The sequence below is a fragment of the Nannospalax galili genome, unplaced genomic scaffold (assembly GCF_000622305.1).
Source record: "Nannospalax galili isolate Female #2095 unplaced genomic scaffold, S.galili_v1.0 scaffold451, whole genome shotgun sequence".
NCBI lineage: Eukaryota > Metazoa > Chordata > Mammalia > Rodentia > Spalacidae > Nannospalax > Nannospalax galili.
The window spans coordinates 3,205,096-3,217,110 of NW_008331662.1; the positions used below are offsets into that span (position 1 = coordinate 3,205,096).

General features: G+C 42.6%; 1 protein-coding gene and 3 non-coding genes across 5 annotated transcripts; all 4 read left to right on the top strand.

Annotated features, from left to right (window-relative positions):
• The first annotated feature begins 614 nt into the window (after positions 1–614).
• Positions 615–11,443, top strand: Rpl5 (ribosomal protein L5). Of its 2 annotated transcripts, none has more exons than XM_008826840.3 (8): positions 615–758; positions 2,000–2,069; positions 2,148–2,263; positions 3,271–3,405; positions 4,092–4,294; positions 5,665–5,842; positions 9,906–9,991; positions 10,669–11,443. In XM_008826840.3, exons 1-8 carry the CDS (start codon positions 756–758, stop codon positions 10,766–10,768), a joined length of 891 nt encoding a protein of 296 aa, XP_008825062.1. In that variant the 5' UTR covers positions 615–755; the 3' UTR covers positions 10,769–11,443. The 2 variants fall into 2 exon arrangements, with proteins under 2 accessions (XP_008825062.1, XP_008825061.1); XM_008826839.3 differs by having other exon boundaries at positions 740–758; positions 9,903–9,991.
• LOC115069212 lies at positions 5,501–5,594 on the top strand. The gene has a single exon (XR_003848494.1). It is a non-coding gene; the product is annotated as a small nucleolar RNA SNORD21 (small nucleolar RNA).
• Positions 6,203–6,337, top strand: LOC115069213. The gene has a single exon (XR_003848495.1). It is a non-coding gene; the product is annotated as a small nucleolar RNA SNORA66 (small nucleolar RNA).
• Positions 10,088–10,220, top strand: LOC115069214. The gene has a single exon (XR_003848496.1). It is a non-coding gene; the product is annotated as a small nucleolar RNA SNORA66 (small nucleolar RNA).
• Positions 11,444–12,015: the final 572 nt, after the last annotated feature.

Genomic DNA, 12,015 nt, shown 5'->3' on the forward strand with positions numbered 1-12,015 from the left:
CCTTTCTTACCCTCTCACCCCTACCCCGCCCAGCTCCGGGCATTTAGAGACAGAGTATCAGGCAGTGCAGGCTATCCTTCGAACTTCTCTGATCCTCCAGCTTCTACCTCCAAAGTACTGGATTGCAGCACACCCCCAGGTTTAGAAAGAAAGCTTTTCAGAAGAGGATTTAAATAAGTTCAGCTTCCTAGCTCACAGATGGAGGTAGAAAGGAGCGTCTGACAGCAGGACCCAACCTCAGAGGCCAGTACTACGCACAGGGTTGAAACAGGGACCAAGGTGCTGGGTGAAGGCAAAGGAATCTCCCCTAACCCTAATCAGGTCTGGCCCCTGTATGCTGGGAACCAGGATGAATATTCCAGGAAATAGAATCAGGAGAAGGCATGACTTCTGCGTAAATTCATTTTAATTTAATTTTCCCCCCTCCTGCTTGGAAAAGTAATACATGGTTTTTCTCATTAAAAACGTCCTAGCGAAAAAGCCTCCGGCAGTTCTGCCAACTTAGCCCAGCCAATCCCACTTGGGGGTTTTTAAGTCCAAAAAAACTGACATTCAGCCTCCGGCCAGCAGGGGACAACAGACCGTGCGCCTTGAGGATACCCACGGCTCTCTTCCTCACGCTTCCTTCCTACGCTCGCGTAGTCGGCGGTGCTACATACTGCGCATGCGCAGCAACTCCGGCCTTTTCCCCCCTGTAGCGCTGCCGGGCCTGCAGGTCTGTGTGGAGCCGCGGTTGCGGATCTCTGTTCCGCAGGATGGTGAGTGGGCATCTGGGCCCCAGGGCCGCGGGTACACGGGGGACACCCTTTTCTCTCGCGGGCTCCAGCTCAGGGCCCGTCTTGCGCGTGGCGGGGCGCGGATGGCATTCGATTCCCGGCACTGCGGCTGTGCGGTCGCGGCTCCCAGCGTGGCCTTAATGGCTGCCGCGCGGGAGGGGTGGACGCGCAGGGAGCCTGGCTGGGCTCGGGGTCCGTGGGGCGCAGCACACAGCGTGCAGGACCGGCCGGAGCCACCGGGGCTGCAGCGACCCTGCACGCTGCGTGCATTTGGCCCAGGCGGGCGGGGGACGTCGGGGGCACAGGCCGGCCCCCATCCGGTCCCAGCCAGCTCTGAGGTTTTCCAGGTAGCAGTCGTATCTCGCTGGGCCTGGAAGCCTGTTTCGCTGTGCCGGTGAAGTGACTTTAAACCCGGATTGTCAGCAGAGGTTGGAGTCCGGGGCCTTCCTGAGTCCCGGAAGGAAGCTTGTGTCATTTGGAATTCTGCAACTCTTGCCTCTTCCTAGTCAGTCACTTTAGCCTAGTTTTCAGTGACTGTTGGGGTGGTTCACCAAAGGTGGGGTAGGAAGTTGCTTTAGCTGGGGGACAGTGCTGTTTTAATAGGGAGTAATTGCTGGGTGTGCTCGGCCTAGTTAAGCATTGTAGGATTTTTAAAAAGACTCAGAGGCCGGGAGAGCGATGTAGTTACCTGAGATGAGGTTCCGGAGGTGGAATTTGCAGCATTCAGGGCAGATTGACTTGCCACTGTAGACTGCAGTGTAGGGCAGTACTACCCCAAAGATTGACACAGGGATTGACTGACACTGGTGGGTGAGTATAGGAACCCAAAGACAATGAGAAGATACGTTTGTGCTTGTTGAGTATTAATAGGTAGGAGCCTGCAGCTTTCAGAGGGCCATGGGTTGGACCAGGGCCTTGCTCACCTTAGCCAGCCTTTCCATGTTTTCTGATGCTTTTTCTTGTGTTCCATGAGCTCCTAGGTGGAAAGTAGAAAACCACTGGGTGATTCTGGATTCCAGTTGGTTTTAAGGAACATGCTACAAAAGTTGACAGTTGTATAAATTTGCTCTTGGAGTTTAAGCGCTACAACACTTGAGAAATGTCAAATTCTAGGTCAGTTTAGGGCAAGGGCCTCATAGGGAGAGCCTGTCTCAAAAAAAAAAAAGTACCATTGGCTAAAACATTGTCGTAATAACATACTTTTTTTTTTTTTTCCTTTAAAGGGGTTTGTGAAAGTTGTCAAGAATAAGGCCTACTTTAAGAGATACCAAGTGAAATTTAGAAGACGACGAGGTATGGGCAGTTTTTCCTGCTTTTAGTGTTGAGTCAGCTTCATAGAGGAATGTCCTCCTTAATTGTTTTTTCTTACAGAGGGTAAAACTGACTACTATGCTCGTAAACGATTGGTGATCCAAGACAAAAATAAGTACAACACACCCAAGTACAGGATGATAGTTCGTGTAACTAACAGAGACATCATCTGTCAGGTAAGTTACATACATACTGGAGAAGTGGGTGGCCAGACCCCACAACCCCTTTACTCACTGCTAGAGAGGACTTCCTTTTATTAGGCTTAGAGTTGAGACTTGGGAAACTGGTGTTTTTAGCCATAGTTGGAAATCTGGACCCAGTTTAATCACATTTGCACTATCAAATTTGGGAGGAGTCTTGGAAATCCTGCGTGTGAACAGACAAGTAGGTGGTTCTTATCTATCCCACAAAGCAGAGCTTGTCTTACACTAAGTCCTGGCTCTTGTGTGACCGCATGGGTTTACTTACTTGTTAACTGAAACACTCTAGAAAGTGGCAGTTCCTGTATTCAGGCCTTTGACAACTTGGGATCTTTGCTGACTAGGAGGTAGGCACACTTGTTTGTTGTGCAGATGTATTGACTGTAAAGACAGGCAGTACCTACCTTCAGCTAACTAAACACAAAGTGGCTAAAATATGCTTGAACTTGGACTTAGCTTAAGTGATTTTAAATAATTGAGTATTCTTTTTAGGCAGGATTTTGCAGTATAGTCATGGCAGACCTGATACTCACTGTGTGTAGCACAGGGTGGCCTTTAATTCATGATAATCCTGCCTCAGCTTCCCAAGGGCTAGGATGACAGGCATGTACCCCCAGCTTCCTCCTTGATTTTTTCAAAGTACCTCTGGTTTCACCAGCTCACTCATCTTAGAAGTATGTTCAGTATTAGAAGGATTGCAGTATAATTTATTCATTGTGTCCTCTCCTAACATGCAGTGCTTATCTTAGCCTTACACACCATGGCTTTAAACATATTTACAAACACCTAAATTTATCAGATACACAGCTGTTAAACCGCTGTGTAATTGACCAAGTGATAAATTTTAGTTGTAGTTGAGTGGGGTTAAACAAATGCAAGTCCACTGATTGGTCCTTTCCCCTCACACCTTTTTAGGGGAAGGCACTTAGATACTGGAGCTTTGAAAGCAACAGGTTACTAACCTGAGTTTTTTCTTACTATAGATTGCGTATGCTCGTATAGAAGGGGATATGATAGTCTGCGCAGCATATGCACATGAACTACCAAAATACGGTGTGAAAGTTGGCCTGACAAATTATGCTGCAGCCTATTGCACTGGCCTGCTGCTGGCCCGCAGGGTATGTACATGATGAATTTAATCAATGTCCTTTGGGGTAATCGCGGTATGAGTTCAGGAGAATGGCAGCTGGTTCTGTGTGGCACATGAGGCTATCAGCAGTGAACATGGTTTTCTAAATGTAAAATTTGAAGTGGGCAGTGCATTTTTAGATAATCCAGGGAAGCAGTTGTCTTCCTATTTTTTGCCCTGTTTCTGGTTATATCTAGACCAGCTCTGTCAGGTAGAGTTCTGCAGTGGTGGGAGCCCTGCTATCTATGCATGGGGTGGTCTCTAGCCTCCTGTGGCTTGAGCATTTCAAATTGACATTACTGTTGACCTGTTTCTTCTAGGTTGTAAGAATACTTGAGTATTGGAAACATTGTCATATTTGAGAGCAGCTTGGTGAAGGCACTGCTTGTGATAAAACCACAAGGTGACCAGCACAGGAACAGCCCAAATTAAAATAATGTGGCTAGAGATAAGAACTCAGGATCCTACCCCTAAAATTCTATTTCAAATGAAATTAAAGCTATATATAACATTTAGTATTTAATTGAATTACTATAGTCAAAGACTGAAGAAACATTTGAGTAAATATAAGGATCAAATTCAGTATTACATTGCTGTGGTAGGAACTATATTTAGAATGGTTTGAATATATCAAAACAATGAAACAGGTATTTATGCTGGCTTCTTTCTTAATAGCTTCTCAATAGGTTTGGCATGGACAAGATCTATGAAGGCCAAGTGGAGGTGACCGGAGATGAATACAATGTGGAAAGCATTGATGGTCAGCCTGGTGCCTTCACTTGCTATCTGGATGCAGGTCTTGCCCGCACTACAACTGGCAATAAAGTTTTTGGGGCCCTGAAGGGAGCTGTGGATGGAGGCTTGTCTATCCCTCACAGGTAATAAATAACACTCAGGATTTCATCCCTTTACTCCAGTACTTGCTGTTTCTAGCTGGTTAGACTTTGGAGCTTACTGGATTAAGTAGCTATCATTGAATGCTCTGTGGTACAAAAGAAACCTAAGAGCACAGGAAGGACTTGTAACCTGTATTAGAAACGAAGAAACCAGGCCTCATTGTGTAGCCCAGGTTAGCCTGGAACTTGCAATATCCTGCCTCAGCCTCCTGAGTGCTAGGATTACACAAGTGGGAGCCCACCATGTCTGCTTACCTTTTAAGTAAAGTGTTCATTGTAATTTTTGAGTTAAGTGGGAAAGTTGGGTGAAAACCACTTTTTTGGTCAGAAATAAACATTCATCATTCTTCCCCTGTGCATTTTCTTTCTCCAGTAATAATTTTAAAATTCAAGACAAAGACTTGAGACTTCTAAACTGAATAAGTCATATAAAATTGCCAGATATCCTTGGAAATGAAGTGGATTGATTTGTAATTCCAGGAGTTCATGTGGTTCATGTGTTTTTGCTGAGTAGATGCGTATTGATATATTAATTCTGGGGGTATTTAAAGTTAATGACAAATCTTTTTCGATAGTAGATGTAGATTTCCTTTTTTTTTTTGAGACCATCTCCCTGTAGCCCCAGCTGGCCTAAAACTCATCCAAGTAGATTAGGCTGGCCCTGATCTCAGAGACCCACCTGCCTCTGTCCTCCTGAGTGCTTGGATTAAAGATATGAGCCACCATGCCTGGCTTCCTTTTCTGTAGGCTTAAAGTAAAACCAAACTAGAATTTTTACCTTGGAAAAATGCAGAGAGTGAGTATTGGGTTTTGTGGGGTGACTGAGGACTGAACCTAGGCTATGTCCTTTCACATAGAAGGCAAGTCTTCATTGAGCTGCAGCCCTAGCACTTGTGTTTTTGTTCTTTTAGGGCTTCTTAAATGTTTTTGCATGTTTTATCATTTGCAGTCAAAATTAGTCTATATTATACATTTCTCATTAAAGGGCTTCTTAGGCAAATCACTGACTCATCCTGAAGTACCACTGAGGAATTAGAATTTGAGAGATGTTTTAAAACTGTTTCTTATATGTTGATGTGCAAGAAAGGGCAGGAAGATCTCTTGGAGACAGCCTGGGCAACATAGTGAGACCCCATCAGGATAAAAAGCAAATGTGTTTGTGGTGTTTCTCTTCTGGAATTCAGAGCTGCTAATGATGATATCCCACTAACTGAGCAGTCAGTAGTTGGTCCTGTGATTGCATATGATGCAATAATTGTTTCAAGACGGGACTGATGGCAGCCATCGAATTGAATTCCTGCAGGTGAGGTCATTTCAGTCTATACACTAAAATATGACCATCTTCATTTTAGTACCAAACGATTCCCTGGTTATGATTCTGAAAGCAAGGAGTTCAATGCAGAAGTCCATCGGAAGCACATCATGGGTCAGAACGTGGCAGACTACATGCGATACCTGATGGAAGAAGATGAAGATGCATACAAGAAACAGTTCTCTCAGTACATAAAGAACAACGTAACCCCAGACATGGTAACAAATTTACCTTAGCATGCTTGTATTGGTTCATTTCTAGAACTAGGTTTACTTGGTTTGGGTGGGTTATAGTTTTACCTAAGTTTATTTTGGGTACACAGTTAAAAGTTGAATATTGGTGTGTCTACAGGTATGGATAGACTTCATACTGCCTTTAAGCGAATCTAGAGTACTGGATGGAAGTAGATTGACAGGTCGGATGAGGTGGTATAAGTAACAAGCTGGTTTTGTCAATGTGTTTTTAGATGCTGATTGATGTGTGAGGCTGGCTTCAAGCATGTAAAACCCTTGATGAAAGGTGGGAGTGTTTGCTGTACTGCCTCACTTCATCTTGTGGGTCAGATTCTGAGGGGAGTTGTGCAAACTCGATCACTAGCTCTGCATGATGTGGCAGCAGCTAAGGGAACCAGGTTTGCTAAAGTAATTGTGGTGATAGGAATTACCAGCCTCCAACGGTCCTCAGGAGGTGGCTTATTCTATCCTAGTACAGTCCTGTATTTTTTTGTTTGAGTACTTAAAGAAGAGACTTGCTGTTTTTGAGACTGGCCCCAGGACTCATGTAGATAGCCAGAGCTGCCTCTGAACCCATGACATCCGGCCTCCACCTCTAATCCTGAGTATTGGGCTTATCGGTGTGAGTGCCATGACCAGCTGAGACTGACATTTGGATTTTTGAGTGGAATGAAAAATAGTAATGATTAAGGAAGTTTCCTAAACTGATATTGACCACCTGTGCTTGGGCTGCTGAGAAAGTGTTGGCTGGGCAAGCCTGATAGGATTTTGAGAAAGCATGGGAAGAAAATTTTTTTACAGCAAATATGTTACATTCTGGCGTTGGGTTTGCAAAAGTGTGCTTAACTGGAAATTTATCAGCCCTAAACTTGAATCTCTGGGACTATTTTTGTTAAGCCACTGGAATAATTAAAGACAGTACCAGTTCTGGAATTGTAAGATTGTAGAACAGAAATGGCATTGTTACAAAGCTCTTAGGACTGTGAAGTATGTGTTTGGGGGAAAAAAAGATGGTTTTCTGTGGTTTGTATTCTTTGGGTACACTCTCAGACTAAATAAACAACTTGAGCTTCTAAGATAGGAAAAGAATGAAGAGTGGTTTTACTTCTAGACTGATTCCTCTGAACTGTAGAGCACATTTGCCTGAGCCACGACCTGATCTTTTTAAATTAAAAAATGTTCACTTTCCGGGCATGGTGGTACATACCTTTAATCCCAGCACTTGGGAGGTAGAGGCAGGCAGATCTCTGAGTTGAGGCCAGCTAGGGCTACAGGAAGACCCTTTCTCAAAAAGACCAAAAAAAAAGTGTTCATTTATTTCTATTTTATGTGTATGTGATGTCCTTAGAAGTCAGAAGAGGAGGTTGAATTCCCTGGAACTGGACTTACAGGCAGTTGTTAGCTGACATGAAAGTTCTAGGAATTGAACCTGGGTCCTTTGTAAGAGCTGAGCTATCTCTCCAGCCCTGGGATAATTGTTTCTTAATGCATTTCTGTGTTTATGCTATACTTAAGTCACATTGCTCTTGGCTAATGTACCTTTTTTAAAAGTATAATGTAGATCTGAGCAGTGGTACACACCTTTTAATCTCTGCTCTCAGGAGGCAGAGGTAGGCTGATCTATCTCAAGACGCAGGCCAGCCTGGGGCTACAGGGAGACCCTGTCTCCAAAAAAAAAGTATAGGAAGGATTAGGTTTAAGTTTTTCTCTTCCAGTCTACCAAAAGCCTTTTAAAAATGTGTCTATGTATATATGTACCTATGTATATATGCCCACACAAAATAGAGTACTGAAATCGGGCATGGGTAGGTGCAGACAGGGGAAGGGATGTAAATACAATCAAAATTAGGAAATTTGACTTTAAAAATGTAAGATCATCAAAAAGACAATAAAATGTACTAGAGAGCTTTTACAATAAAATTAATCATCATAAGTATGATATAGAAAGGATCAGGTATAAACCAATATTTTTCTCTTTATCTTGAACAATTTGAACAAAAGTTTGAATGCCAAATTGGCTAAACTATTACTCTTTCATAGTCTATATTTTAAAACTCATTTAGGAAAATAATAGCATAAATATCAATTTTTTGTCTAAAAATAGGTAGGGGCTAGAGACACAGCTCAGTTTGCCTGGCCTGTACAAGGGCCTGGGTTTGCCTGGCTTGGTGGTGCACACCTTTAATCCCAGCACTTGGGAGGCAGAGGCAGGTGGATCTCTGTGAGTTCAAGGCCTGCCTGGTCTACATAGGGAGTTCTGGGCCAGCTGGGGTTACAAGAAGACCCTGTCTTTAAAAAGACCAAAAAACAAACAAGGCCCTGGGTTTGATCTCCAGTACTGCATAACTAGGCCTGAGCAGCACTTGGGAGTTGGAGGCAGGATCAGCAGTTAAAAGTCATCTTCAGCTACATGGAGTGTGAAGCCTTCCTGGACTGCCTGAAGACACCGGAACATGCATACTTAAATAGGTGTAATGGACTAAAACAGCTATCACTTTGATTTTGCCGTTTTCGGTAAAGTAATACCACTTATTCTCCTAAGATAACACGTATAACCTACACACCCTTTGAAGTTTTTAAAATTGAGTTGTTTGAATCAGTTTTGCTGTATAGCCCTAGCTAGCCTGGAACTTGATCATGTAAACCAGGTTGGTCTTGAATTTGTGGCAATACCTCCTACCTCTGCCTCCCAAATATTGGGATTGCAACAGATACGGGTCACCTTGGCAGGCTACACTTGGAAGTTCTTTATTTTTTGTTGTTTTTTGAGACGGGATCTCTCTCTGACCCTAGCTGGCCTGTAATTGACTATGTAGACCAGGCTGGCCTCAAGCTCACAGAGATCTTGTGCTGGGATTAAAGGTGTGCACCACCACACCTGGCTAATTGTTTCAGAGTACCTACATGCTAAAGCCCTCTGCCAATATCTGGTTTTTTTAAGTCACATTCATGACCTTGTTTACATATGTATATCTATATTCTCCAACATCTTGGAAGGAAGCTAAGTTGCTTAAGTTTGACTCTTTGTATTTATCAAATGGACATAACTAAATACATACAGCTGTAATAGAACGCTGAAGGAGGAAAATTTTTTTTCCAAGATAGGATCTCGGCATGGTAAGTTCCCCCTGAATGCTCTGTCCTCTGAGTACTGGGATTACAGGCCTGTGCCACCATGCCCACCTGGGGTTTAAGGTATGCCCATAATCTCAGCACTTGAGAGACTGAAGCAGGATTTAGAGTTTGAGGCTAGCTAACCAGAGAAATTGCTCAGAGTAACTCTTGAAGAGGATCTGGGTTTGGTTCCCAGAACCCACATGATAACTGTCCATAACTCCAGTTTCAGAGGATCTGCTGCCCTTCTCTGGCTTGCTAGGGCATTTCATGCACAGGTTTATTTCAAGTGGGGAGTGGGCTAAATGCAGGGAACATTTCTGCATTGTTTTCCTCTATTGAACTTTATATGAAGATGCACATAACTGATCACATTTTTCCATATTACTCATTTTAGAGACCCAAATCATTTTTTAGTAAGTCCCTGGTATATTATACTGGGTATTGCTTTGAAAGACATATGGGGTAAAGGGGGAATATGGGGTGACAAAAGCATTTGTTAGTTGCTCTTATTCCCAACAAACCTGTCAGTGTTGTGGATTTTTTGCCTCCATATATTTTGCATTTTAAATACTTTGGTTTTGGCATGTGCCCTTGCTTGAAAGAATTTAGGTCAAGCAGTATTTAGAATGTGAAATGCAATGTGGTTCTGCAAAAATAAGTTTGTTGTGGAGTGACATGGCTTTAGACATGGCTGCCTTCCTTAGGAATGCAGGTGTGGTTTTCACCTGTTGAGTCTTGTGAGTAGTGTCAGTTCAGATCGAGTAAAGTAAGCATTGGGAATTTTTCAGGAAAAGCTGAGTTACATTTTGGAATTTAAGGGATAACATTGGTTTAATTTAGTTCCTTTTGAGAACTGAGTTTTAGGACAAATTAGCATTGTAGGGCATATGAGATGAAGCCAAGTACTGTTTGCTTTGCTTTGTTTCAGATGGAGGAGATGTATAAGAAAGCCCATGCTGCTATACGAGAGAACCCAGTCTACGAGAAGAAGCCTAAGAGAGAAGTTAAGAAGAAAAGGTATGTGTCTTACTGTTGTCCTTTTACGAGGAAGAAGCTGGGAGTGTTTGCTGTACTGCCTCACTTTATCTTGTGGGTCAGATTCTGTGGGGAGTTGTGCAGACTCGATCACTAGCTCTGCGTGATGTGGCAGCAGCTAAGGGAACCAGGTTTGCTAAAGTAATTGTAGTGATAGGAATTACCAGCCTCCGACGGTCCTGAGGAGGCTCATTCTATCCCTAGTACAGTTCTGTGCTTTTTTTTACTGGCTACCTGTAGAAGAGACTTACCCTAGATTGGCCCCAGGACTCCTATATAGCCAGGGCTGCTTCTGAACCTATGACATCCTGCCTCCACTCTGATCCCGAGTATCGGGCTCACTGGTATGAGTGGCCATGCCCAGCTGAGACATACCTTTTCACTGCTTCAAATTTTGATTTTTTTTTTTTTTGAATGGAATGAGAATAATGAGGATCTAGCCATTGTAGTAAGTATGTGTATTAGAACTTGAACAGGATGTGGTGGCACATGGTTTGTAATCTCAGCACTCAAAGAGGCTGAGGCAGAAGACTCCCAAGAGTTCAAGTCCAGGAATATGTAGCAAAACTGTCTCTAAAAAAAAGATGAGTTCCAAAACTGTCATTTTTCAGTTGAAAGGTAAATTCCTGTCTTCCTGACTTTTCCTTTTGTTTTTGTAGGTGGAACCGTCCCAAAATGTCCCTTGCCCAGAAGAAAGATCGGGTAGCTCAAAAGAAGGCAAGCTTCCTCAGAGCTCAGGAACGGGCTGCTGAGAGCTAAAGCAATTTTCTATGAAGATTTTTTTTCATAAAGACAATAAACTTATTGAACAAGCAGCTATTACTGTGTTAAGCTGTTGTTGTGAAACTAGGAAATAGCATGAAGTTAGAAAAAGCAAAGGCGTTGACCGTTTTTTACTCCCATGAAACAAGCATAGCTTTTTCCAGAAAAGGCCATCTTATATTTGACTCAGCAAAGTTCATGACTTTCTTAGGTTTCTCTTCTTCCTGACAGGAGTCATTATCCTTCAATTTGTTGTCACTAAGAATCTGGTAAGCAACAGACCACCCAACGATCACTAGGATATAATTCTTCCATCCATTTATTTATAACCAGATGATTACTGAGAAGAAAAAGTACCTCAAAGTATACAGTCTTAAAAGAAAAAAACAGGTGGTAATGCATGGCTTAAAATTTCAAAAGAAAGCTAATGAAGGTCACAGATTTAACACTGTCACTTTGAGCAGAAAAAACTGGGGCTTTTGTTCAAAATGTGTTCTTTTTATGGAGATGTTGAAAGGTGCATGCCAGATCTGAATATACAGTAAGGGTCAAGTATCAAGCTTTGCAGTTCATGTTTACATGGGAAAGGGTACTGAGCGAGTACATTCACATGCCTCTAAGAAATAGCCCTTGGTCCCACAAGAAATAAAAATTATCTTCCTTGTCTTAACAGTCCTGCTTTCTCCAAAGCTCAGCTGAGGCTATGTGAGTCTTGATTATGTCTGTGGCCTTAAAATGTTCTTTTGTGGTGCTGAGGCTTAAGCCTGTCAGGTTACCACTTACATATATTTCCAGCCCAAGATGTTTTAAAGGGCTGGTTGATACTAAAATGGACCCATCAGATCTCGGGGATAAGAAAAAGTTCACTAATTTCAATCACATACCGGTAATTGCATATTATCAATTGGAACACTTGCTGGATCTAAGTCGCTCAGTTTCCAGCTACACACTGAAGTTAAAAAATGTGTAAGTCTATATTACAATGAACCATGCTATCAACTTTTATAAAGGAGTAACTTTACCTGCTTTGTGGTCTTAATTTGTGTTGATGTGCAAATTTTTTCCATGCTAAAACATTGGTAAATTGTAAGTTTCCTTTTTCAAACAACAGCTTCAATGCAAACTGTTTCCAGCAATGGTATTTTGGCTAACAAATCTTCAAAAACACTCACTGCTTGTGGGATGAGACCTTTCACAGCATTTTTTTTTTTTTTAAAGTCAAAATTGTTTACACAGTGAATGAA

Coding starts and splice junctions, on each gene's coding strand:
- Rpl5 (XM_008826839.3), top strand. Junction 2,264..3,270: donor ACAGAGACATCATCTGTCAG/GTAAGTTACATA, acceptor TTCTTACTATAG/ATTGCGTATGCTCGTATAGA. Junction 5,843..9,902: donor ACAACGTAACCCCAGACATG/GTAACAAATTTA, acceptor GCTTTGTTTCAG/ATGGAGGAGATGTATAAGAA.